The sequence below is a fragment of the Lactuca serriola genome, chromosome 5 (genome assembly GCF_051521515.1).
Source record: "Lactuca serriola cultivar US96UC23 chromosome 5, Lser_US96UC23_V15, whole genome shotgun sequence".
In the NCBI taxonomy this organism is placed as follows: domain Eukaryota; kingdom Viridiplantae; phylum Streptophyta; class Magnoliopsida; order Asterales; family Asteraceae; genus Lactuca; species Lactuca serriola.
The window spans coordinates 178,738,103-178,763,280 of NC_136412.1; the positions used below are offsets into that span (position 1 = coordinate 178,738,103).

Consider the following 25,178-nt stretch of genomic DNA (forward strand, 5'->3'; position numbering starts at 1 on the left):
ATGAAGTCAAACACAGGACCAATCAATAGTCAACTCCTTCTCTAATACTCAGAAGTGTCACAATTATACATACTAATTAATGTTTGTAATTACACTTTCTAGGTTGTTATAGAACAAAATTGTAAAACCAAACAAGTATCTTCTAGTTAAAGTTGAAAATGAAGCAAAAATCGAAATCCAAAAAGCATCCACATGAGACCAGGAAATCTAGTTAGAGTTTACCAGAATGCTAGTAAAATCATTTTTTTTCAAACATAAATGCACTACAATATTAACAAAGATTTGATGAAAAACAATCATAATTTCAAACATCAACAAATATCATAATCCTTATCTAGAAACCAAACCCAAATGAAAAATTGGCAAAAAAGAGAATAATCATCTACCTCAAGGAACAAGCAGAGGTCGACAGACAAATACTCCACACCAGAAATTCCAGGAAACAACATAGATATGGTGCCCTCCAAATCAGGCTGAATCAAAGCTACCTTCAAGGAGTCTAGACATTCAAAGATAATGTTATCAGCTATTCGACCTCTTAATTCCATATTCACCAGTTTTGGGCAAAAAATCTTAATGCCACTGCACAATCCCCTCTTCTAATAAAACGCTCCTAAAATTGACACTTGTCATTATTCTAGAAACCATGTTGCCACATGTTGCTTTTTCAATACCGATCCTCTCTTAACTTCCCGCTCAAAATCTCAATTTCCAATTTCCTAATTAGATTGCATAAAATCAGGAACTTTTTAAACTGACGCCTATAGATCAGCAAAATGATTTTATGAAATGTATAACGCCATATCGTATCTTCTTTTTTGAAGATTTATACATTGCTTCCCTTTTCATAAGCCGAAGCTCCTCACTAAACCCTAGGACCTCACTGATGCCCCCTATATCGATCCTGAAATCATTTATCATCTGACATTTCACTTGTGCCTATTTCTCTTCTCGATACTCTATAGATGAAGATCCTCTGAAATCTATGTGCTTCAAACCTAAGCGGAGAGCATCAGGTTTGAACTTGTCTGATTTTTACACATTTTTGTGTTTAAATTTTGTCTTTCAACTTAGTTTTCTTCTATCTCAGTCCCTTCTATCAAACATTGATTTCTGGTGGTGTACAATTAATCTCTTTCATAATATTCATTCTCTTCACAGATTCAATTTCCCCCTTTTCAGTTATTTTGGGATTCGAAATTCTTTTTTTCCAATTTTTCATCTTCATAACATTATTACAATACTAATACCGTTCATATTTTGAGATTATACAGAGCATCCATGGATTAGAGAAGATGGAGGAGCATCAGACAAGTCAATCAACAGTCGAAGGTGAAACCCTTTAGGGTGAAGCAATTTCGAGCCATCAACAAACTCGAGAAAATCGATCTCTAAGGTTTTGTTAATAACACAACTTCCTCATACTCCAGTATACATCTTAACCCTAATTGTGCAACGAACATAATTTTTAATAAATTTCATTAGGTCATTGCTGGAAATATCAGCTTGTGAAATCCAAGGGATAAAATCGATGTTTATGAACATGGACGGGAAAAAAGTGGCACAATCACATGAAATTAAAACCGAGTTGGCTAGACACGGGTAAGTGTGAAGCTAGACAACTCATGGATGTTGTATGCTTTTTCTAACTTTCAAGATTTTAAGATTGTCATATAATGTTGGTTTTGACTTACATAACTGTTTTGTGCATGGAAATGGATCAATTGAGTTCATCACAACAACAATGCATAGACACCAACCAGATTGTGAAGAGGATTTGTACAAAGCATTTTAGCATTTTGATACATATGGAAGTGGGTATGCATTTCACATCTTATGCATAGAGTGTATTTTTGTAGTTTCTCCATCTTATTTCTGGAAAAAAAAGATTCAAATCAGATTGTGGTAATTGATAAATAATCTTAAAGTTGAAAGTTTTAGGATTGCAAAATGGGAATATATTTTCTATATTATAAGTTTTTATGCCATGCCATCATCCATGTAGAATGTCCAAATGTTATTTGAATGTCTAATGTTTTAATGAATGTACAATGCTATAGTATGGAAAAAAGAGTGGTATATATGTTTTATTTCTTTCATTTAACTCATAGGATACAGATGCAATGACCCCCTGAAATCTTCTATAAATTTTTGCTTGAACTTTTTTGGGGACAAAATTTTCTTATGAAGAAAATCCAATATTGTTATCAAATATTCATGATATATGCTTTTGGTTTTTTTTTTCTAGCCATATAGCATCTGTAAGCATCATTTGTTTATGCGAGACAAATTATAATTCATTTATTGGATCACAACTAATAATATGATAGTCGGTTCTTTGCTTTTATGTTCCATAAAAATATTTTCAAACATTGTTTTTCTATCAGATAATCTTTATTTTCTCTCAGGGATTCAACAAATATAGGTTGCTATTTCTTTGAGTTTGACTGCATTTCGATTCAGATGTAGTTTTTTGGTCTTTTTCTTCATTTAATATTTTTGTTTGGCCTTTGTATTGAAGCATCTTGAGGATTTGTTTTGGGAATTGTCTATGTTAGCAAGCTCATAACGGAAGTTTTGGTCAACATATGTTGGATTTTTGCTCAGCATATGCTCATGGAAATCGAAAGCGATCATATTGATAACTACAAAAGTTCCACCTATAGATGATTGAAGTTTCATTGGAGATTGAAGATTCCTTGGATTAGTTGCACCTATAGAGGATCGAAGCTTCCACCTAAAAAGGATTAGTTCCACTTATAGATGATTGAAGTTTCATTGGAGTTTTCACAGCTATTGGTCTTGAAGCTCATCTAAGGGACCATTCTCTTGGTCATCTGTTACATGTATTAAGAAGACTGATAACATTTTTAAACATTGTTTTTTCTTCATTAATCGTTGAATCCAATTAAGTGTGTAAAATTAATTTTTTCTTAAATGGTGCTAATATTATATTAACGGCTTTTTGACGTTGTGAATCGGAAGCATTGAAAAGAAGGATCCTTACAAAAATTTAAACAAAATGATGCTTATGAAATGTGACTGATATTTCAACTAATGGGTTTAGTTTTGTTGCCAATTTAATTATTAACATCAAATTTTCTATTATTGATTTAATTGATTAAAAATCTAAACGTCTTTATTTTACATTTCAGTTTCATTTATATGGAGAAAAGTTTTCATACAAATTGAAAATTACGAATCCATGTCAATTATTGTAATGGTTGTGAAATATAATCATTAAGGAACAAGGTAATTCGAAGTATAATTTACATTTAATTTCCCATTAAAAAAATTATTATATATCTTAAACATAAATGATTCCTTTTTAATTTGATAGAACACACAGTACTACAGTCAACTATAGATATGTATTCTAAATATAATAAATTAGTATTATAACTTATAACTATAAACTTAGATAATAGTTGCTAAAAAATAAAAATTACAAATAGACAATCATATATATATATATATATATATATATATATATATATATATATATATATATATATATATATATATATACTCTAATCAATGGTCAATCATTATACTTTTATTTTTATTGTTTTTATTTCTCACCCGTGGTATCCATGGGTTATAACCTAGTAGCAAATATCCGTCACTTTCAATTGTCATCTTTTTGAGTTTCGGACATGAAATACGAAGAAGATCAAGTTCGTTAATGAAGCAGGATGTCAAACTCAAGTCCTCAAGCAAAGGGCAGCTTTCGAGAAAATTATTAATCAAATAGTCGTCTTCCAATAAGTGAACATAGGTCAAATCAAGAACCCTAAGTGCCGGAAACTAGGGGTGTGTGTGGTGCGTTTTGGTGCGGTTATTAGCTAAAACCGCACCACTAACCACAAATGCGGTTATTAAATTCTAGAAACCACATAGTGCGGTTAGTATTGCGGTTCGGTTATGCGGTTATTTGATGCTGTTTGGTTAATTGCGGTTACGGTTGCGGTTATTAACCACATGGGTTTGGTGCGGTTTTATTGAGCGGTTTTATGTGGTTTTTAACCATGTGAAGGTGTTTTTTTTTTCTCTTTTAAGAGTTTGTTGTTTTTATACGCTTTTAAGAGTTCAAGACTATTAGTTTTAGTAAACAAATGATATAAAGAAAGCAATAGATAGACAAAAACTTAACACTAACAAACTGATATTATCTTCAAAACATCAACAAATTTCATCACTTTTCAAAATTCAACAAAACAAAAACTCTTAACACTTTTTGTCTTCTAAAAATTGACCATTCATTCATCCTATTTAACAGCTTGCAATTGAAACTTTCTTTCTGCGTCATAGACTACAAGTAAAAAACCAAAATTATTTGTTACTCTAAACTTAAAAAACCATTAAAAAATGCCAATAAAGATATAATATATTAGTTACGTGGTAGAAAGCAATTCAATCATTGTTTTGTTGAACATCATTGCATGGCCTTTTACCCCTTGAAAGTGCATCTACACAGAAAACAATTAAACATGATAATATTATATTATTAGTACAATACTACATAAGTGAAAAACTAAGTCCAAAAAATATGGTGAAAACTTACCAATTTTTATACTCGCCATATGCTCATTCAATTCTTCAATTTCTTTAGTCTTCATACTACAGCCTAACTCAAGATCCACCAATGAAAGCCGTATCCAATCTTTTGTACAAATTAAAGCTTCTGCAGTGTCGGTGTTAAGTGAACTCCTATACTTATCGATAACTCTACCACCGGTACTAAATGCCTGATGCAACCGTCGAGATTGGCATTGCCAAAACATGTCTAGCTAGTATAGACAATACAAGGAATTTGGCCGAATTTGCTTTCCACCAACCTAATAGATCAAAAGTTTGGTCCCTTTTTTCCCTTCCATCTGCTAAATAGATATCCACCTCGCTCTTAGTATCTTGACCCTCATCGTCAAATTTGTCAAATTCAAGCTCCAAATCAATATTCATCTCACAAAAGCTACTTGATTTTTCACCAAAACCACCATCTTGTGTGTTTTGTACATTGTTTTTTTCCACTTTACTCTTGTAATGGCTAAACAAATCATCAAGATTCTTTTTCACCTTTTCCAATATCTCTTTGCTTTTCTTAGAATTCGTACCATAAATCGTTTGAATGCAATAATTGACATATCGAAGCTTGTTGCGTGGATCCAAAACAACCGCAACATACAATAGATAATTCATATTATCTACATTATCCCAATATTTATCATACTTCTCTTTCATTGACATGGCCATCTTTTCTTTTGTTCATCTTGACTCAAGCACATTCGGGTGATGTTTGCTTGCATTTTCACAAGCTCAGAAAAAAAAATATTGGATGTTACATACTTCGAACCAGATATCTTGGTTGTAACATCAGAAAATATTTTTAAGTACTCGATCAAATTCCTATTTTAAATATCAATAATAATAATAATATGTAAGTATTCAAAAGATATATACGAAGTACTAACAAAAAAAGTTAATCATACCTAGCTGTTTCCCAATCAACATCACTCGGAGCACCAAGTACTCTAGTCTTCCTTTTCCTTTTCCTTGCGCTCCTTTCCAAATCTTCCTCCGCCTCGGTGCGGAAATAAGCTCCATAAGAAGAATCTATCATATAAAGCCTATTAAGAAAATAAAACATGGATACGATATTATTTTGTCACTGAAACGAGAAATATAACATAAATATATAACAAGTAAACATACCTTTCAAACGCATTCTCATAAATTACGGCTGTTTCCAACATTAGATATGTTGAATTCCATCTTGTATCGACATCAAGAGATGGCTTTTGTTTGCATTTTATTTCAACTCGAGCAATACAGTCTTCAAATGTTTTATATCGAGCTGGTGATGATCGCACGTAAGTCACTGCATTTCGAATTCTAGTAACAGATTCGAATTACTCTTCCAATCCATCTCTAACCACGAGATTGATGATATGTGCACAACAACGAAGATGCAAATATTTACAATCTAATATATCATGTGGACCCTTCAACATCCTCTTTAAATATCTTATTGCCCCATCGTTTGAAGATGCGTTATCCACTGTAATAGTAAACACAGTCTCAATCTCCCAGTTTTGTATACACTCATAAAAAAGGCGCCCAATCGTGTCACCCTTATGATTCTCAATAGGGCAAAAATTTAGGATCTTTTTTTGTAAAACCCAATAATCATCGATCCAATGTGCAGTGAGGCACATATAATTGACATTTTGGACCGATGACCAAGTGTCTGTAGTTAGACACACTGTTTGGCCTTTCATCATAGCTTTCACTTTTTCCGCCTCTTGTTCATAAATCGATAAACAATCTCGAGCGACAATCCATCTAGATATGAGCTTAAACTCAGGATTCAATTCCCACACAAACTCCTTAAAACCCTCATCATCAACAATGCTAAAAGGTCTATTGTCTTTAATGCACATTTTGGCAAGGGCTAATCGACATTTCTCTTGGCTAAAAGAATGCTTAGCCAAAGACCCACTCGCCTCCGTACCTTTTGGCTTAAAGCTTAAAGTCGTTTGTTTCTTTATATCGGGTTTTTTATAAAGTGGGGAGGTCCTACATGAATGGACTAGATGAGTAAGTAATGCAGATGTACCATTCTTTCTAGTGCCACAAGCCAATACTCTTTTACAATGTTTACATTTTGAAGATGTAGCGCCTTTGACATATGGGAAATGATCCCATACAATGGATCTCACCCTACCTGTTGACTTCTTTTCTTCTTCGGTGTTACGTTCACCGGTTAATGGAACTTCAACTCCATTGTTATTTTCATCATCAACATCAATTATACCTTCATCGGTAGCCATTCTGAAACACAAATAATCAAACAGAAACATTCAAATACCTAACCTATTAGTGTTCTATTATGTTATTGTTACCTAAACAAAGGAACAAAAATTAACTAAACAAAGCTTACTGATTTCAAAAATTAATTTCATATTTTCATATGTGTGCAAAATCTGGAAAAATAAAGATTATTGGCTTTCATGAAAAAAATCATCAAAGTTGCTTCCAGTATGTATTCAAAAAAATGAAATAGTTATATTTACCCTTTTAAAAAATTTAATTTCGTGAAGTAGTTATATCTTAAATTTACTCTTCAAACGTTAAAGCACTCATGCATAATTACATATATACTCCTATTTTACGTTGTATGAAAAAAAAATCTCAAAAACTAAGTTCAAATATTGTTTATGGTTTTTGTAAATACTAACTGAAACAAATGCACAAAGCTACTGAATTAAACACATACTCAAAAGAACGATGACATTCATGGCAGTGAATAAGGGTAACTGAAAACCTGTTGTTATCTCTACACAAACCAAAACAAATGATTTTTGTAAACGTAACGTTATATATGTGATTATGTCTACTTAAGATCGAAGACGCTTGCCGTATATATTTTTTAAACAGTCGGAAACAAACCTGTAGTGGCCGGAGATGGTGAGACGTGTCAGTGTGATCCGCCGATAGTGTGAACGTTGACGCAGAGTCGTGCCTAACGCTGATGATGTAGTGGCAGCCGGAGATGGAAGACTGAGGGTTGAGAGTTGAGACGGTGAGGGATCGTGACTTCGTTCGTGAGAGTGGGAGGCGAAGAGTCTGAAATTTAGGCTAGGTCAAACTTTGAATCCCGCTCAACATAACCTTGTTTTTTTAATTAGGATTATTAATAAATCAAATAATAACATTATATAATTATTTAAAATATGTAAATTAGTGGTTCGGTTAGGTTTAGCGGTTCGGTTAATCTATTCGGTGCGGTTCGGTTATTTGTGGTTTTTAAAAAAACAATAACCGCACCGCACCGCAAAATTTCGGTTTTGGTAAAATTGAAAACCTCACCATCGGTTATCGTCTCGGTTTCGGTTAATCGGTTTCGGTTTTTGCGGTTTTTTCGGTTTTTTTAATTGCGGTTCAGTTTTTGCTCACCCCTACCGGAAACCTCATAATATTAGGCAACCTTAGTCGATGTGCCGGCAAAGACAACTTTAATACCTCCAACGAACCGCAAGTCGCCAGACAATGAGGCATCACGAATTCATCGGTAAGCTTCTTAGGGTGAAACCACAAGTGAAGCTGTTTGACATTTTTCCTAACTGCGACAGGAATCCACCGCCAGACTGTTGACATACGGCAGTAATCGCCACAAAATAGACGAACACTATCCAAATCTACGGTTTTGTTTGCTAGAACCCAATACAGAAACTCTTCGAATTTGGTTTTTTTTGCATTTTCCTCTGTAACGTATGTTTATAGAGGGAACTGCAGTCCACAAATACCTCCATCGTCTGGACAAAAAGCTGCTTCGAATTGCTTCTTCTGTGGATCGAAGACGTGAAAGAATCAAAAGAAGAATAGCATCCGGCATGTTACTGATGAAATCGACCCCATCTTCGCAATTTGATGCCTTTGGTCGCTTTGATTTCTCCATCCCCTTCCCTTTGGTGATGTGAAACGAAAGTTAGTGATAGAACTTCACTAGAGTCAGAGTGATTTTTTTGGTACGGCCAAATATCAAATAAATCCTGTTGGGTATGGACAATGTTAAAATGTTTTATTATATAAAAAATACCACTTTATCACCCAACCATCGTGTAATAACACCAATTAAGATAATATACAACAAATAATTATAGTATCTATTATTTTTCATGACATTATATATATATATATATATATATATATATATATATATATATATGTAAAAGTTCAAATGAGAACCCCCAAAAGTTAAAAAACCCTAAGAACCATTAAATTTTAGTTTCTTTTTGTCTACTATCCAACAATATTTCTAAAACTTTCAAACATTTTTACAAAAAACTTTCCTAAAACCTCTCAAACTCTCTTAAGAATACAAAACCCAAAACCATCTCTGCCACCTACCTCTGCCACATGCCGCCTACCGTTGCTGCTTATTGTCGCCATCATCAGATGCTTTCCGACGTCGGAATGATGAGTAACCAATGTTTTTCGCTTTAGATCCACCTTTAAACTCCACTAATCTCAGATCTGGAGTAAAAACTCCACTGATCTACTGGAACTGTGACCACCAGATCGACGTTTTTCTTCGTCAACCACCAGACCTGCCATCCAGATTTGTAAGTTCAAGTTCAGAATGATGAGTAACCAATGTTTTTCGCTTCAGATCCACCTTTAAACTCCTATAATCTCATATCTGGAGTAAAAACTCCACTGATCTACTGGAACTGTGACCACCAGATAGACGTTTTTCTTCGTCAACCACCAAATCTGTCATCCAGATGTGTAAATTCAAGTTCAGATTTGTGATTTCCGCCACCAACAACATCTAGATCTACGAGTTCCGGTCCAGATCTATGATTCCTGCCACCTACCTCCGCAGTATTCTGCCGCCTTCCGTCGTGGGAATGTCGAGTAGCCAATGTTTTCGCTTCAGATCTACCTTCGGACTCCACTGATCTCAGATATGGAGTCAAAAACTCTAGATTTGTCGTTTCGTCTTCCAGATATGCAAACTTAAGTTCAGATCTATGATTTCCGCCACCATCGGCGTCCAGATCTATGATTTCTGCCACCAATAACATCCAAATCCGCGAGCTCGGGTGAGATTGAAAGAGTGTTAGAGAGATCTGCTTTCATGTTCTTCAAGTCGCACACCTGATTTTGTGTTCTTCATTTCTGATAACATGAAAAATGTTTGTTGTTTTTCTCTCATGATTTGGATCTTTTCTTACCGTCAAAACACCACCGTCAAACATCACCGAAGAACCAAATAACATCGCCTAATGTTGAAGATGATGAGACTCTGATATATTTGGTCAGATCTGAAGTGTTTATGGTGATTATGGATCTGATGTTTGTTGTGCACACAAAGTGTTTGATGAAAGGCCTCAAATAAAATTCAGTAAGTTATTAAGCTGTGAATATGTGTTGTTATGTATTAATTTATGAGTATATAAGTTATTAATTTGTGAATATGATTTTTTTTATGCATTAAATTGTGAATTAGTATCTAAAAACTTGAATTAAACTAAGAATTAGTGTATGAAATGTTGAGTTAAATAGTGAATTCTGATTTTTTTATCCATATTTGATTTTTTAGGGCGGTGTTGGTACCAATGGTTGGTGGTGGCGATGGTTGATGGTAGCGTATGGTAGTTAGATGTGTTAATGTCGGTGGTGATGGTAGAGTAAAGATATGTTCTATTTCTCACTCATCTTCTTTCCTGATTCAGATAAGTTTTCTTTTTTATGATTCACGTATATGTTTTTCTTTTGATGTTTTCTTCTGAAATATGAGATAATTTATGTATGTATTAAATTGTGAGTGAACTGTTAGTACTCTGAAATATGAGATTATACTTGTAAATGAACTATGAGTATTAAAATGTGAATTTTATGTATTAATGTGTAAATTTTATTAACAACTTAATATAATAAATTCATAAATTATTGTATTATGCTGTGATTTTTATGCTTTAAACAGTGAATTGACTGCATTAAACTGTGAATTTTATGTTTAAACCGTGAATCGACTATATTAAGTTGTGAATTTTATGAATTAATCTGTGAATTTTTTATATTAAGCTATTAATTCTGTGTATTAAACTGTGAATTAACTGTATAAAGAGTTTTAAGTTGATAATATGACTGTAAATGCATAATTTTTGTGCATTAAACTGCAAATTTATTGTATTAAATTGTGAGATTTATGTATTAAGTTGTGATTTTGGGGTTTTACACTGTGAATTGACTGCATTAGTTTGTGAATTTTCTGTTTAAACTGTGAAGTGACTTTATTAACTTGTGATTTTGTATATTAAATTGTGATTATTGTATTATAGACTATGAATTGACTGCATTAACTCGTGAATTTTCTGTATAAATTGTGAATTGACTATGAATTTATAATGAATTATTTGTTAAATTATGAAATATATGTACGAATGTTTGTATTAATTTTTTTTGCGAATATATTTAATCTTTTGTTGTATAAATATGTAAAAATGTATTATTTTTTATAATTATTTTCATCAAACTTTGAATAAGCAAATTTATTGGTTTATTAAGTTGTGAATATAGTATTTAATCTGTCAATCAATGATTTTATTTACAGATTGGATTTGGAATGAATGATGATTACAACGATGGCAAGAGTGGTTGGTGGTGACTTGTGGTAGTTGGTCGTTGTGGTGGTGGGAGAGTTAGAGTTTGAGTTATTTAAATATATGAATTAGTGTATAATGAATTGTATTATGTTATGTTGTGACTTTTATGTATTAAACTAAAAATTGACTGTATTAAATTATATATTTTATATAAATTTTGTGTTAAAATATAAATGAATGTATGCATGAAAATACTAAACTGTATATTAGTGAATAATTATGTTTATTAAACTATGAATATTGTATTTTTAAACTATGACTATTTATTATACATGATATATTTTTTTTGAAGAGATATGCAATTTAGAAAAAAGAAAATTGATTTTTATCAAGACATAATTCTATCTTTTACTAAAAGTTTGTATATTTTGGTAGGAAAAAAATATTACCAAAGAAATAAGGCTACAATGTTTAATCTCTTAAATTGTGAATACGACCAGAAAAATTCCACTAAATTTAATGCTAGTACGACGGTGGTCCGACGACGACCCGACGATGGCCCGGTGACAAGTACTAAGTAGTTTGTAAACTTGAAAATGAAAAAGTTTGTTTAGTACAATATATATTGGATTTGTCAAAAATGTTCTTAATAAAAACATTTAAAAATATGGTTATTAGGGTTCTTAACCTTTTTGGGTTCTCATTTGAACCTCTCCCTATATATATATATATATATATATATATATATATATATATATATATATATATATATATATATATATATATATATATTTTCTATTTTGTTTTTGATTTTTTTGATTTTGATTTTTTTAATAATTATAAAAAGAAATATAAATATAATAAAATATGCTATTTAAATAAATCCTAAAAATAAACATAATATTTAAAAGCAAAAAAAAAAGTACATTTTTCTCCTAAATTATTCATCTTGGTTACCATCATACATATAATCTGCTAAGTGTTTTCAAAGTTGTTTGTGTTTTCGTGCGTTTTGAATATTAACGACTCCTTGTAAATATTTTGATGATGTCCCTGGTTCAAATTGCACAAAAAAAGTTCACCATTTATCTTTAATCATCATGTTATGCATTATAATACATGCATACATATTATCTCGTAGAACTTCTAGCTGATATGGTTGTGTTACATGTTGAACTATGTGTCATTTCATTTTTAGACCTCCAAAAACACATTCCACATCCTTACATGCTCCTTCTTGTCTTCTATTAAAAAATTTGTCTCTTGGTTCTATTGAGTGTCAAAACGCCTTCATGAAAGTGGAATATGGTGGATATATTCCATCTATAAGGTAATAGCCAAACTTATATTCATTTTCATTCACTATGAAAGTGAAATGAACATCTGGTGCCTTTCTTGACAAAAGATCATCAAATATTAGTGACTGATCAAAAACGTTGATGTCGTTGTTGGACCCCACAACGTCGAAAAAAGCATGCCTAACCCATAAATCTTTGGAAGCAACAACCTCTAATACCAACGAAAGCGTTCCATGATGACCACTTGTATACTGGCCTTTTGTAACACCAAATCCAGGTATTCAATATTTTTATGTTTTGATTTAATCAAAGACGAAAAAATCCTCAAAAAAAAGTTGGTCACAACGTGAGGAAGGAAGCCTCATGACATGACCATTGTTGTAGAAACGTGTGTTTGTTCTTGGCTGTCGTGACGTGACACATTGGTGGTCACGACGCGACGACGATTTTACCCTAACTCTTTGTTTTGCGCCCTATTTAAGGGAAGTAAGGGGCCAGGGTTTGTACACCCTCAGCCTCCATCACCCCTCCTGTCTAAGTCAAAGTTAGCCTCCATTATAACCTTGAAGAGCTCATTTGGTGTATCTAGTTTCTTGTTGAAGAAGAAGACTCTTTGGGTGTATCATAATTGGCAAGATGTCCCTTCCTCACTACCTTGCATTGCTTTTGGACCATTATAAGTCCTAAATCTCTTTCCTATATCTTTAATGGATGCTAGATCTAAGTTTTATTCATTGTTCTTCATGGTTAGGCTGTGTAGCATGTATGAGAGCCATAAAGTTAGCAACCTTATGGATCACCAAGGCCTTTTAAGTAGCATAGACCTCAAGATTTGGTAGTAGTTTGGACTCCAAGCTTGAATTTTGGTCTCATTTCTCTCTTTAATGACCTAGGTAGTGTTTAAGTCGTGCATTGGACATGCATGACTAAAACGCTTTGATTTTTATGGTCCTACGGGGTTGGGGAAAACCTTCTAGAAGGTTTGAAGGATTGGATTAATATCTAAATGTTGGGTTTTATAGAAAATGAAATTGTGCAATACATAAAACAATTAACAATTAATAGGGTACATGCATCCTATAAAAGATTTATGCCATACACCTTGATAGTAACATGCAATGAACAACTAAACCTAGCATAACTCTAGTGTAATTCGAAATTACTATGTATATATTTACATACCTTTTGATTTGTTGTAGTAAACAAATCATTTCAATCATCTTGTAGTGTAGGAATTATAAAGCTTACCACCAAAAGGATGGTGCCTCTAATGGCTCACATGCAAACCCTAGAACTAGAAGACAAAAGGAGAGAGGGGAGAAGATATTTTCGGCCAGAGTATTCTCTAAGGAATATTATGAAAGAAAATCATAGGCCTTAAGGTCCTATTTATAGTTTAGGTAACCTAGGGACAAAGCAAGATTCAAATGATTAGATAATTTGATTTAATCTCAGTTCAAATCCTTTCATTATTTACTAGAAGGAGGCTTCTGGAAACCCTAAAATCCCTCCTAATTTCGTTCACCATCTATATGTGTGACAACCTAAAATTTCTAGCTTGTATAAACTTTCAAATCTATCAAAGTTAGACTTGTGTTGCTATCTTTTAGCATTGTTTAGGGTCTATTCTGAGTATTCTGAGGCTAGTGCATGAAAGGAATCAGTGTTTGGATTTATCAGTAAAAGTTCCAAACCACCTAGCAAACCGTAAACCTCCTCAAAAGGAGTTTACGGTCAGGAAGCTTAGAGCTTACGGTAATGGTGACCGTAAACTCCCTATATATGTATAGTACATGATCATTTTGATCATTTCTCTCCTTTACAAGCCTAGTAAACCGAATTCTCTCTCAAGTATCATAAGATCTTCATCTTGATCTTCCAAAAATGTAAGAATTCTTTCTTTTGATTTGTTGTTACATCTCTTTATCTAATGATTATGCATGATTTCATCCATGAAATCTCTTCATTTTGTTAGATCTTCAAGTGTTCTTCATTTCACTAAGAACACCAAGAACACACACTAGTGTTCTTCGATCCTAATCACCCTTACAAACTTCTAATAAGTAAGTACACTACCCTTAGCTTGTTATATGCTTGAATCACTAGTTAATCACCTTGAAAGCATCATTTTTAGCCAAGAACAAGGTGTTTACGGTCTAAGTGTATCTCCTTAGACCGTAAACTCTAATGAAAGGTGCATTAGAGACCTTAAACCCTTCCTAAGGCTAAGCATGGTCCCTTGAATCCGATGCCTTTGAATGAAGCCCTTGAAAACCATAATTTGTGCAAGATTTGATGAGTTTACAGTTCAATCTCCTTAGACCGTGAACTCCATGACCGTAAGGTCATTAGAACGTGAACAGTTGGACTGTAAACTCCATAGGACCATGAACCATTTTGACCGTAAACTCACTTGGTCATGTTATTTGGACCGTAAACTCTATAGGGTGGCCATATACCTTAGTTATGCAATCATATGTGATTGTATCCCATAAATCTTAAAGTTCCCTAGTCTATTAGGGTGTTATCCCTTATAATTAGTTATTTATACACTAATCAAATACACATACATGTCATTATATGTTTATAGGATCTTTGTGTGCTCAAGGCTTCACCTGGCACTCTACATCCTTTTTCCAAACATACTTTCGTATCACTCACTACAGGTGAGTTCATACCCCTTAATTTATGTTTTAAATGATTTTAAATGCTTTTATGGGGGGGGGGGGGAATACATGTTGAAACATTATAGTTATTATATTAATCACATGTGATTAATAACTATCAAACAATGGATTTGCTATACTTTTAGCTGTTTTATCAATCAAACTAATTAAAAGCGTTTATCAAACTCTTTTACATGTTCAACTCTTTATCAAACTTATTCTTACATGAAAAACCTTTTCCTTTAACTCTTTTACACTTATATATTGTCAAAACCATGTCTAATGCATATATAGTTATATAAGTAAGGTTTGAAGGACTTAGGACTGATAACACACTTTATTTCCTGTTCCTTGTTTGGTTGTGGACTTAGAGTACCCTGTTGTTTGTCCGAGTGTTGTTTGATCCTTAGTTATATATTATGCATATATGTATAAACATAAAGGTTTTTATCTCAATTCAACACACTTAGTTATGTAATGAACTTTACTAGTAAACTATAATAGGTATAGTTTAGGAAGTCACTATCCACTATTTCTAGTACAATGAAACATACAAAGAGTCGGTTCATACATGAGTCAAAACATACTATATAAGAAACAGAACGAATATACTATATGAGAAACATAACGAACATACTATATGAGAAAGAAAACGAACATACTCTATCAGTATCAAAAAGAACATACTACATACTAGACATAGAGAACATACATTACACTAGTACGTACAATACATATACAAGAATACTATAACATAAATGTGAACCATTGTTCGGGGCATGGCGTCACTTCCATGGCTTGATTTGTATCCAGAGTCTCCTAGAGGGAGAGCGTGAATTTATGCATAGATCTATACTGGATTGACTATCCTACACCTTGTTGTTCGCTACAGTGGAACTTGCAAGTCTACGGGTGCCAAATGTCATTTCTTCTGACGTCTTTCATCGTCGTGTTATTAGTCGAAAGTATGGTGAAACCATTTCACATTATACCTTAAATAAAAATTGGTTTAATGTAGATAGTACAACAGTAGTTACTATAATACAACACTATAGTACTATTATTATTTCCCCATTACATTCAAATTGTGATCTTCTCACATAAACGGTGATGTAGAAACTATATTTTTGGTTAATGATAGTCATACTTGGGAAAATACACACTCTTACAAGAAACAAACATACATAACATTTCATGCCTTGGTAGAAGGCAACGTTTAGTAGAAAATATAGGATTTTCTAGGAGATACAAACATTTACTACAAACATTTACTACAAACATTTACAAACTTATACATCAAACACTTACAAACATTTTCATACAAACAATGACACTAAAATTCTTATGAACTCACCAGCTTTAAAGCTGATCAACTCTTTCAAAAAAAACTTGTATTCTTAGGTCATCAGTAAACAGGTACCGATGCCAGGTTTTGAGAAGATGGAGCTCGTTCAAGACTCATCTCTTATTTTGATTTACATTTTTGGTGTCTTATAAACTTCATAGAACACAGTTGTATTAAATTATATTATTAATGGAATGGATGATGTTGTTGCTTGTTTACTACTATGCTTTTTTGTGATACTGTACATGACGTCCTCCACCCCTGAACGTTTCCACCGTTCCGGTTTTGGGGTGTGACAGATTGGTATCAAAGCATTGTTTATAGTGAATCGAGTATATCAACCCATAAAAGATATACAGACTATAAACACAACGGGATTAAAAAACTCTGATCAAGAGTTTAAACTTTTAAATACTAAAATATTTAACCAAGTATACATACCCGTATTCATACTAAAATCAGTGTCACTAGGACAGAACAAAAGTATTACGATTGTTGAACATCACAAGTAGACTCGTGAATGTATGGTCAGTTCTGGGAATGACATAGCCTGATCAACTATGTTGGTCCGAGAAGTGATTAGCATATGCTCGAGAGTGGTTGTGATGTGGCAACAAGTCTAAAAACTTACCAACACTACTACAATGAAAACATAAGAATAGAACATAAACCTAAAATACTATAGGAGTATTTTGTGTTACTATAATTCTTATCTGAGAACTAAAGGTCTTTATTATTAGGTCAATAATTGCTAAGTGGATACGCTAAGGTTATATGTGACTAGGATGTCATAGACTTAGAATCTGTGATCTTTGCTTTACTTCTTGTTCCTTTTTTGGTTGTGGATTTGGAGTTAGGGTCACTTATTTGAAGGTCTATCCTGTTTTGATTACATGTAACTGGTATGCACTATGCAAGTATTGAAGTAACTGATAAAGATCATCTTATAATTATCTAATTAGTACGTCTATTAATTATTTCTTTATCCCTTTTCTCGCATAGATATCATGGCTGGATTCCATCCCCACGACGACCCATACTTCCCAAACGAAGGCAATGCTGGATGGCTTGAAGAAGAGCCAGAAGATCATCATCCAATCCTTTTGGATGATCACCACGCTGAAGGATTTTCTGATAGTTCTGACTCCGAGCCAAAAGTCAACAACCTACCACAAGAGGCTCCAATCCCAAACCTTAACCCCTGACTAGCATTTCATGGTCCCACACCCTTGTGGGCGACAAACTTGAATCGTTGGAGTGATGTGCAGGGCCAGCCCTTACCCTTCAATGGGGACTGAAGCTATTACAATCTAAGAGAGGGAGGCTCAGCTGACCGAGTCCAGCCCATCATGGTGCATAGGATTGCTCGGAATGTCGAACAAGGTCGGGCAGCCATCAACTGAGTCATGGAAATTGACGCCAACTATGGCATTAACATGGTCCGCATTAGCCATCTCAAAGAGGCTATGGAAAGGACTAGGAGAACCAATGAGACTCTGCAGCAACAGCTAGCTGCATCCCAAGCTGAAGTCAGGGAACTTGGAGCTCGGCAGGAAACGTCTGAAAGGCGCATGAGAGACATGGAGCGCCGTCTGTCAGAGTCAAGGACTCATTCTAGTGGTTCTCGTCATAGATAGAGCCTACTCAACTCTCTCTTTTGGATATAAGTTAGTTATGTAAAAACTCTAGTTTAATTTCCTAGCTATGTTAAGACTTTGAATCTGTTAAGTCTTGTTAGGTCGTAACTCTGTCAAAATTTTCCTATCTTGGTTTGATGTAAGACCTAGTTCTAGGTCATTTTCCCTAAACTTGTTACATCTGTAATACCAATATTATTGATAGATATCTAATATCATGGAAATTATTATCCAAATGCTTTCATCCTCCTAGTGCTAGATCTGTATTCAATCATACTTTTATTGTGTTGTTGGACTATGGATAGTTAGTCTTTAGTCAATCTCATCATTCTCTCTATTAAATTCTTACCAATATTTTCATCTTTGTAAACTTTTTAGTTAAAAGATGCCTCCGCGCCGATCAACGAGATGCGACCCTCGAGTAACTTCAACATCACCACCACCTCCTTCACAAATCGATACGGCAGCTCTAAATGTTGCAGTAGCCGTGGCTGTGGAAACAACCATGGCTCAATATCACTCTGCCAGTGCCAGCGGAGGTGGAACGCTTGTTCATTCTACTCAAGATGAGGTCCTCCTGCACTCGAGAGAGTGCTCCTACAAGGACTTCACCAATTGCAAGGCAAAGTCCTTTAAAGGGACTGGAGGAGTCATTGCCCTCTCGCAATGGTTCGAGAAGACATAATCGGTCTTCGAGATCTGTTCCTGCCCAGAAGGGAGCAAGGTCAAATTCGCTGCTTGCACCTTCGAGGAAAAAGCCGTGACGTGGTGGAATAGCCATGTCAAGTCACTCACTCTAGTAGTGGCAAATGTTGTAGGTTAGGAAGCTCTGAGGGAGCTAATGATTGAAGAATACTGCCCAAGGGGTGAAATCTAGAATCTAGAACAAGAACTATGGAGCCTAAACATGAAGGGCTCCGACATAGTTTCCTATACTGCCAGATTTAGTGAGCTGGTGGCCCTATGTCCTAACATGGTTCACGTTGAGGGAAAGAAAATAGAGAGGTACATCTGGGGGCTAGTGGCTCCATTTCAGGGGATTGTTTTAGCTTCAAACCCCGCTACCTTCGATAGTGACATGCGATTGGCACAATGGTTCATTAAACATGGGGTTCGTACCCCGTCGTCAACAACAACAACCCTAGCCATCTCAGAACCCTACAAAGCCGCTGCTAGCAAGCGGAATTTCTGGGATGATAAGAAGAAGCAGAGAGCTGCCAAAAAGCAGCAGGTCGTGGCCATTCATGCTGTGATAGCACCTGTCGCTGCTACCCGCTGCTACTCCGGTAAAGCAGTACGCTGGAAGTTTGCCCAAGTGCAACAAATGCAACTTCCACCACACAGGAGCCTGCCGAAAATGCAGTGTGCTAACTGCAACATGAAGGGCACACTGCCTATTTCTGTAAAGCTCTGCACGAGGCCAATCAACCAAGTCCCCGAAGCTGGTTTGGGCCAGGCTTGCTACGGTTGTGGTGAGGTGGTCCACTACAAGAGGAACTGCCCGAAGGCACGGAATGCCGGTGGAATAGGCAGAGTTTTGGCTATAGGCCACGAGGAAGTCATTTCCGACCCCACAGTGGTCACTGGTACGTTTCTACTCGATAACTCTTATTCATGCATTCTGTTTGATAGTGGAGCGGAGAGGAGTTTCGTGAACTAGAAATTTGCTCATTTAATTAAGCAAAAATCACGATGACTTAAAGAATCGTTCACTATAGAAATGGCTAACGGAAAGACTGAGAGCACTAGCAGTATATACATAGGATGTACTCTAACTCTAGATAGCCATTCATTTACAATCGACCTCATGCCAGTCTCAATTAAAAGTTTCGATGTCATTATTGACATGGATTGGTTGAGTCTGCATCATGCCGACATCATGTGTTATGAAAAGTCTGTTCACCTTAATTTGCCGTCTGGCGAAACTCTAGTAATCTATGGCGACAAAACCGACACGAACCTTCATATCATTTCGAGTATTTAAGCCCATAAATACTTGGGAAAGGAATGTCATGCATTTGTTGCTCATGTTGTCGATGTGAGCCAAGAGATGAAGGACATTAAGAACATTCCAGTAGTACACGATTTTCCCGACATCTTTCCAGAAGAACTTCCAGGATTACGTCCGCAACGTCAGGTTGAGTTCAGAATCGATTTCCAGGGGCTACCCCCGTAGCCAAATTGCCCTATCGTCTAGCACCTGCTGAGATGCAAGAACTGTCCGGTCAACTTAACGAACTACTTAGCAAGGGCTTTATTAGACCAAGCTTCTCACCCTAGGGAGCACAGGTCTTGTTCATCAAGAAGAAAGACGGATCGTTTCGTATGTGCATCGACTACAGGGAGCTCAACAAGGTAACCGTTAAGAATTGTTACCCTCTACCTCGCATAAATGATTTGTTCGAACAACTTCAAGGGGCGAATTACTTTTCAAATATAGATCTAAGATCCGGGTATCACCAATTACGAGTGCTAGAGGAGGATGTTTCGAAGACAGCCTTCCGAACTTGTTACGGACACTACGAGTTTGTAGTGATGCCATTCAGATTGACCAATGCACCCGCAGTATTTATGGACTTAATGAATAGGGTATGTCGTCCTTACTTGGATCAGTTCGTGATTATCTTCATAGATGACATACTTATATACTCTCGTAGTAAGGAAGAGCATAGTAAGCATCTATGTTAGATCTTGCAAACATTGCGATCAGAGAAGCTCTACACGAAGTTCTCTAAATGTAATTTTTGGATTCGAAGAGTCGAATTCATGGGTCACGTTGTTAGTGAAGAGGGAATTCATGTAGACCCTTCCAAAATCTAGGCCATTGAGAACTGGTTAGCACCAAAGACGCCTACAGAAATTCGCCAATTTCTAGGCCTCGCTTCCTACTATCGTATGTTCATTCAGAACTTCTCTCGAATTGCGAAACCACTTACGACTTTGACCCAGAAGGGCATGGCCTTTGACTGGGAAGAAAAGCAAGAGAAAGCGTTCCAAACGCTGAAACAAGCCTTATGCACTGCACCGATACTATCCCTCCTAGAAGGAATAGAAGACTTCGTGGTCTACTGCAATGCATCAAATCAAGGGCTCGGATGTGTTCTAATGCAGCGAGGTAAGGTCATTGCCTACGCCTCAAGATAGCTGAAGACACACGAGGCCAACTACACCACACATGATCTTGAGTTAGGAGCAGTTGTGTTTGCTCTGAATATCTGGAGACACTATCTGTACGGTACGAAAAGCACTATCTTTACAGACCACAAAAGCCTACAACATATATTTGACCAGAGGGAGCTCAACATGAGACAACGACGGTGGGTCGAGCTACTCAATGATTACGAATGCAAAATTCGTTATCATCCCGACAAGGCCAACGTAGTAGCTGACGCCCTAAGTCAGAAGGAATACTCTGGTCGTAGGGTCAAATCATTGACTTTGACTATCCATTCACACTTGTCAACACAAATTAAGGAGGTTCAGCTCGATGCTTTGAAACCTGAAAATATGGCGGGTGAATCCCTGAGAAGGATGGATAAGAACTTGGAAGTCAAGGGTGGCCGAGCTTTATATTTTATGGATCGGATTTGGACACCGAAACACGGTGGCTTCAGAGACTTGGTCATGACCGAGGCGCACAACGCTCGATATTCCGTCCACCCAGGTTCATATAAGATGTATATGGATCTTAAAAAGTTATACTGGTGGCCTAACATGAAAGCAGAGATTGCTACCTTCGTGAGTAAATGCCTTACTTGCGCCAAGGTTAAGTTCGAATACCAGAAACCATTAGGTTTACTCTAGTAGCCGGAGATACCTGAATGGAAGTGGGAGCGGATCATAATGAATTTCATAACCAAGTTGCCCAAGACAACGGGTGGTCTCGATACCATATGAGTGATCGTTGACAGGTTAACCAAGTCCGCACACTTCCTGCCTATCAAAGAGACTGACAAGATGGACAAACTAACAAGAACTTACATTAGAGAGATAGTACGATTGCATGGTGTTCCCATATCCATTATCTCTGATAGAGATAGTAGATTCACTTCGAGGTTCTGGCAGTCACTACAAAGTTCCCTTGGAACGAGGCTAGACATGAGTACAGCCTACCATCCGCAAACCGACGAGCTAAGTGAGAGGACTATTCAAACCTTGGAGGATATGTTGCGAGCCTGTGTGATCGACTTTGGGAAGGCATGGGATACTCATTTACTTTTGTCGAGTTTTCCTACAACAATAGTTATCACACGAGCATAAAGGCTGCTCTATTTGAAGCCCTCTATGGCCGAAATTGCAGATCCCCTCTGTGTTGGGCTGAAGTGGGTGACATGCAGTTAGCTAAAGGACATGTTCCTGACAGCACTCTCATGGGTCCGCAGATCATTCGGGAAATGACAGAGAAGATCGCTCAGATTCGTGAACGATTGAAAGCCTCTAGAGACCGACAGAAAAGTCACGCAGACAAACGAAGGAAACCTCTGGAATTCTAGGTGGGAGACCGCGTTCTTTTGAAAGTCTCACCCTGGAAGTGCTTGATACGCTTTGGAAAACTAAATCCAAGATACGTAGGGCCCTTCAAGATTCTCGCTAGAATTGGCCCTGAAGCTTACAAACTCAATCTACCTCGCGAACTCAGTAACGCACATTCTACTTTCCACGTATCGAACTTGAAAAAGTGTCTGTCCGACGAGACTCTTGTAATCCCACTCGACGAGATCGAGATCAACGAGAACCTCAACTTTGTGGAAGAACCTGTAGAAATCATGGACCGAGAGGTCAAGAAAAGGAAGCAAAGTCATATCCCGATAGTGAAGGTTCGCTGGAACGCCAAGCGAGGACCTGATTTCTCTTTGGAGCGCAAGGATCAAATGAAACTGAAATATCCTCGTCTTTTCGCTTAGTTATTTATATTATCTTGATTGCTTAAACTCTAATTTCGGGACAAAATTCTCTCTAACAGGGGGATGATGTGACAACCCGAAATTTCTAGCTTGTATAAACGTTAAAATCTATCAAAGTTAGACTTGTGTTGCTATCTTTTAGCACTTTTTAGGGTCTATTATGAGTATTCTAAGGCTAGTTCATCAAAGGAATCAGTGTTTGGATTTATCAGTTAAGGTTCCAAACCACCTAGCAAACCGTAAACCTCCTCAAAAGGTGTTTACGGTCAGGAAGCTTAGAGCTTACGGTCATGGTGATTGTAAACTCCCAATATATGTATAATACATGATCATTTTGATCGTTTCTCTCCTTTACAAGCCTAGTAAACCGAATTCTCTCTCAAGTATCATAAGATCATCATCTTGATCTTCCAAAAATGTAAGAATTCTTTCCTTTGATTTGTTGTTACATCTCTTTATCTAGTGGTTATGCATGATTTCATCCATGAAATCTCTTCATTTTGTTAAATCTTCAAGTGTTCTTCATTTCACCAAGAACACCAAGAACACACACTAGTGTTCTTGGATCCTAATCACCCTTACAAGCTTCTAATAAGTAAGTAAACTACCCTTAGATTGTTATATGCTTGAATCACTAGTTAATCACCTTGAAAGCATCATTTTTAGCCAAGAACAAGGTGTTTACGGTCTAAATGTATCTCTTTAGACCGTAAACTCTAATGAAAGGTGCATTAGAGACCTTAAACCCTTCCTAAGTCTAAGCGTGGTCCCTGGAATCCGATGCCTTTCAACGAAGCCCTTGAAAACCATCATTTGTGCAAGACTTGATGAGTTTACGGTTTAATCTCCTTAGACCATGAACTCCATGACCGTAAGGTCATTAGACCGTGAACACTTGGACCGTAAACTCCATAGGACCGTGAACCATTTTGACCGTAAACTCACTTGGCCATGCCATTTGGATGGTAAACTCTAAAGGGTGGCCATATACCCTAGTTATGCAATCATATGTGATTGTATCCCATAAATCTTAGAGTTCCCTACTTTGTTAGGATGTTATCCCTTATAATTAGTTTTTTATACACTAATTAAATACACATACATGTCATTATATGTTTATTAGGATCTTTGTGTGCTCAAGGTTTCACCTAACACTCTACATCCTTTTTCCAAACATACTTCCATATCACTTACTACAGGTGAGTTCATACCCCTTAATCTATATTTTAAATGATTTTTAATGCTTTTATGGGGGGGGGGGGGAGGTGGGGAATACAAGTTGAAACATTATAGTTATTATATCAATCACATGTGATTAATAACTATCAAACAATGGATTTGCTATACTTTTAGCTGTTTTATCAATCAAACTACTTCAAAGTGTTTATCAAACTATTTTACATGTTAAACTCTTTATCAAACTTATTCTTACATGAAAAACCTTTTTCTTTAACTCTTTTACACTTATATATTGTCAAAACCATGTATAATGCATATATAGTTATATAATTAAGGTTTGAAGGACTTAGGACTGATAACACACTTTATTTCTTATTCCTTGTTTGGTTGTGGACTTAGAGTATCCTGTTGTTTGTCCGAGTGTCGTTTGGTCCTTAGTTATATATTATGCATATATTTATAGACATAAAGGTTTTTAGCTCAGTTCAACACACTCAATTATACAATCAACTTTACTAGTAAACTATAATAGGTATAGTTTTGGAAGTCACTATCCACTATTTCTAATATAATGAAACATACAAAGAGTCAGTTTATACATGAGTCAAAACATACTATATAAGAAACAGAACGAACATACTATATGAGAAGCAAAAAGAACATACTACATACTAGACATAGAGAACATACATTACACTAGTACGTACAATACATATACAAGAATACTATAACATAAATATGAACCATTGTTCGGGGCATGACATCACTGCCATGGCTCGATTTGTATCCAGAGTCTCCTGGAGGGAGAGCATGAATTTGTGCATAGATCTATACTGGATTGACTATCCTACACCTTGTTGTTCGTTACAGTGGAAACTTGCAAGTCTACGGGTGCCAAATGTCATTTCTTCCGACGTCTTTCGTCGTCGTGTTATTAGTCGAAAGTATGGTGCAACCATTTCACATTATACCTTAAATAACAATTGGTTTAAGGTAGATAGTACATCAGTAGTTACTATAATACAACACTACAAT

At 35.6% G+C, this 25,178-nt stretch overlaps 1 protein-coding gene across 1 annotated transcript; it reads right to left on the reverse strand.

The window, feature by feature from the left end:
- Positions 1–4,413: 4,413 nt before the first annotated feature.
- Positions 4,414–8,458, reverse strand: LOC145049983 (zinc finger BED domain-containing protein RICESLEEPER 3-like). Its single transcript, XM_078998311.1, has 8 exons — positions 8,307–8,458; positions 5,981–6,831; positions 5,713–5,878; positions 5,490–5,627; positions 5,246–5,406; positions 4,807–5,204; positions 4,565–4,748; positions 4,414–4,469 (listed from the first exon to the last, which is right to left on the reverse strand). Exons 1-8 carry the CDS (start codon positions 8,456–8,458, stop codon positions 4,414–4,416), a joined length of 2,106 nt encoding a protein of 701 aa, XP_078854437.1.
- Between the last annotated feature and the right edge of the window lie 16,720 nt (positions 8,459–25,178).

Excerpts from the sequence above, each read along its gene's own strand:
- LOC145049983 (XM_078998311.1), bottom strand. The coding sequence starts at position 8,458 with ATGGAGAAATCAAAGCGACCAAAGGCATCAAATTGCGAAGATGGGGTC. Across the intron at positions 6,832-8,306 it reads TTTTTGTCCAGACGATGGAG|AATGGCTACCGATGAAGGTA; the intron begins GTATTTGTGGAC and ends TTTGTGTTTCAG. Across the intron at positions 5,879-5,980 it reads TCCACATGATATATTAGATT|TGACTTACGTGCGATCATCA; the intron begins GTAAATATTTGC and ends TTCGAAATGCAG.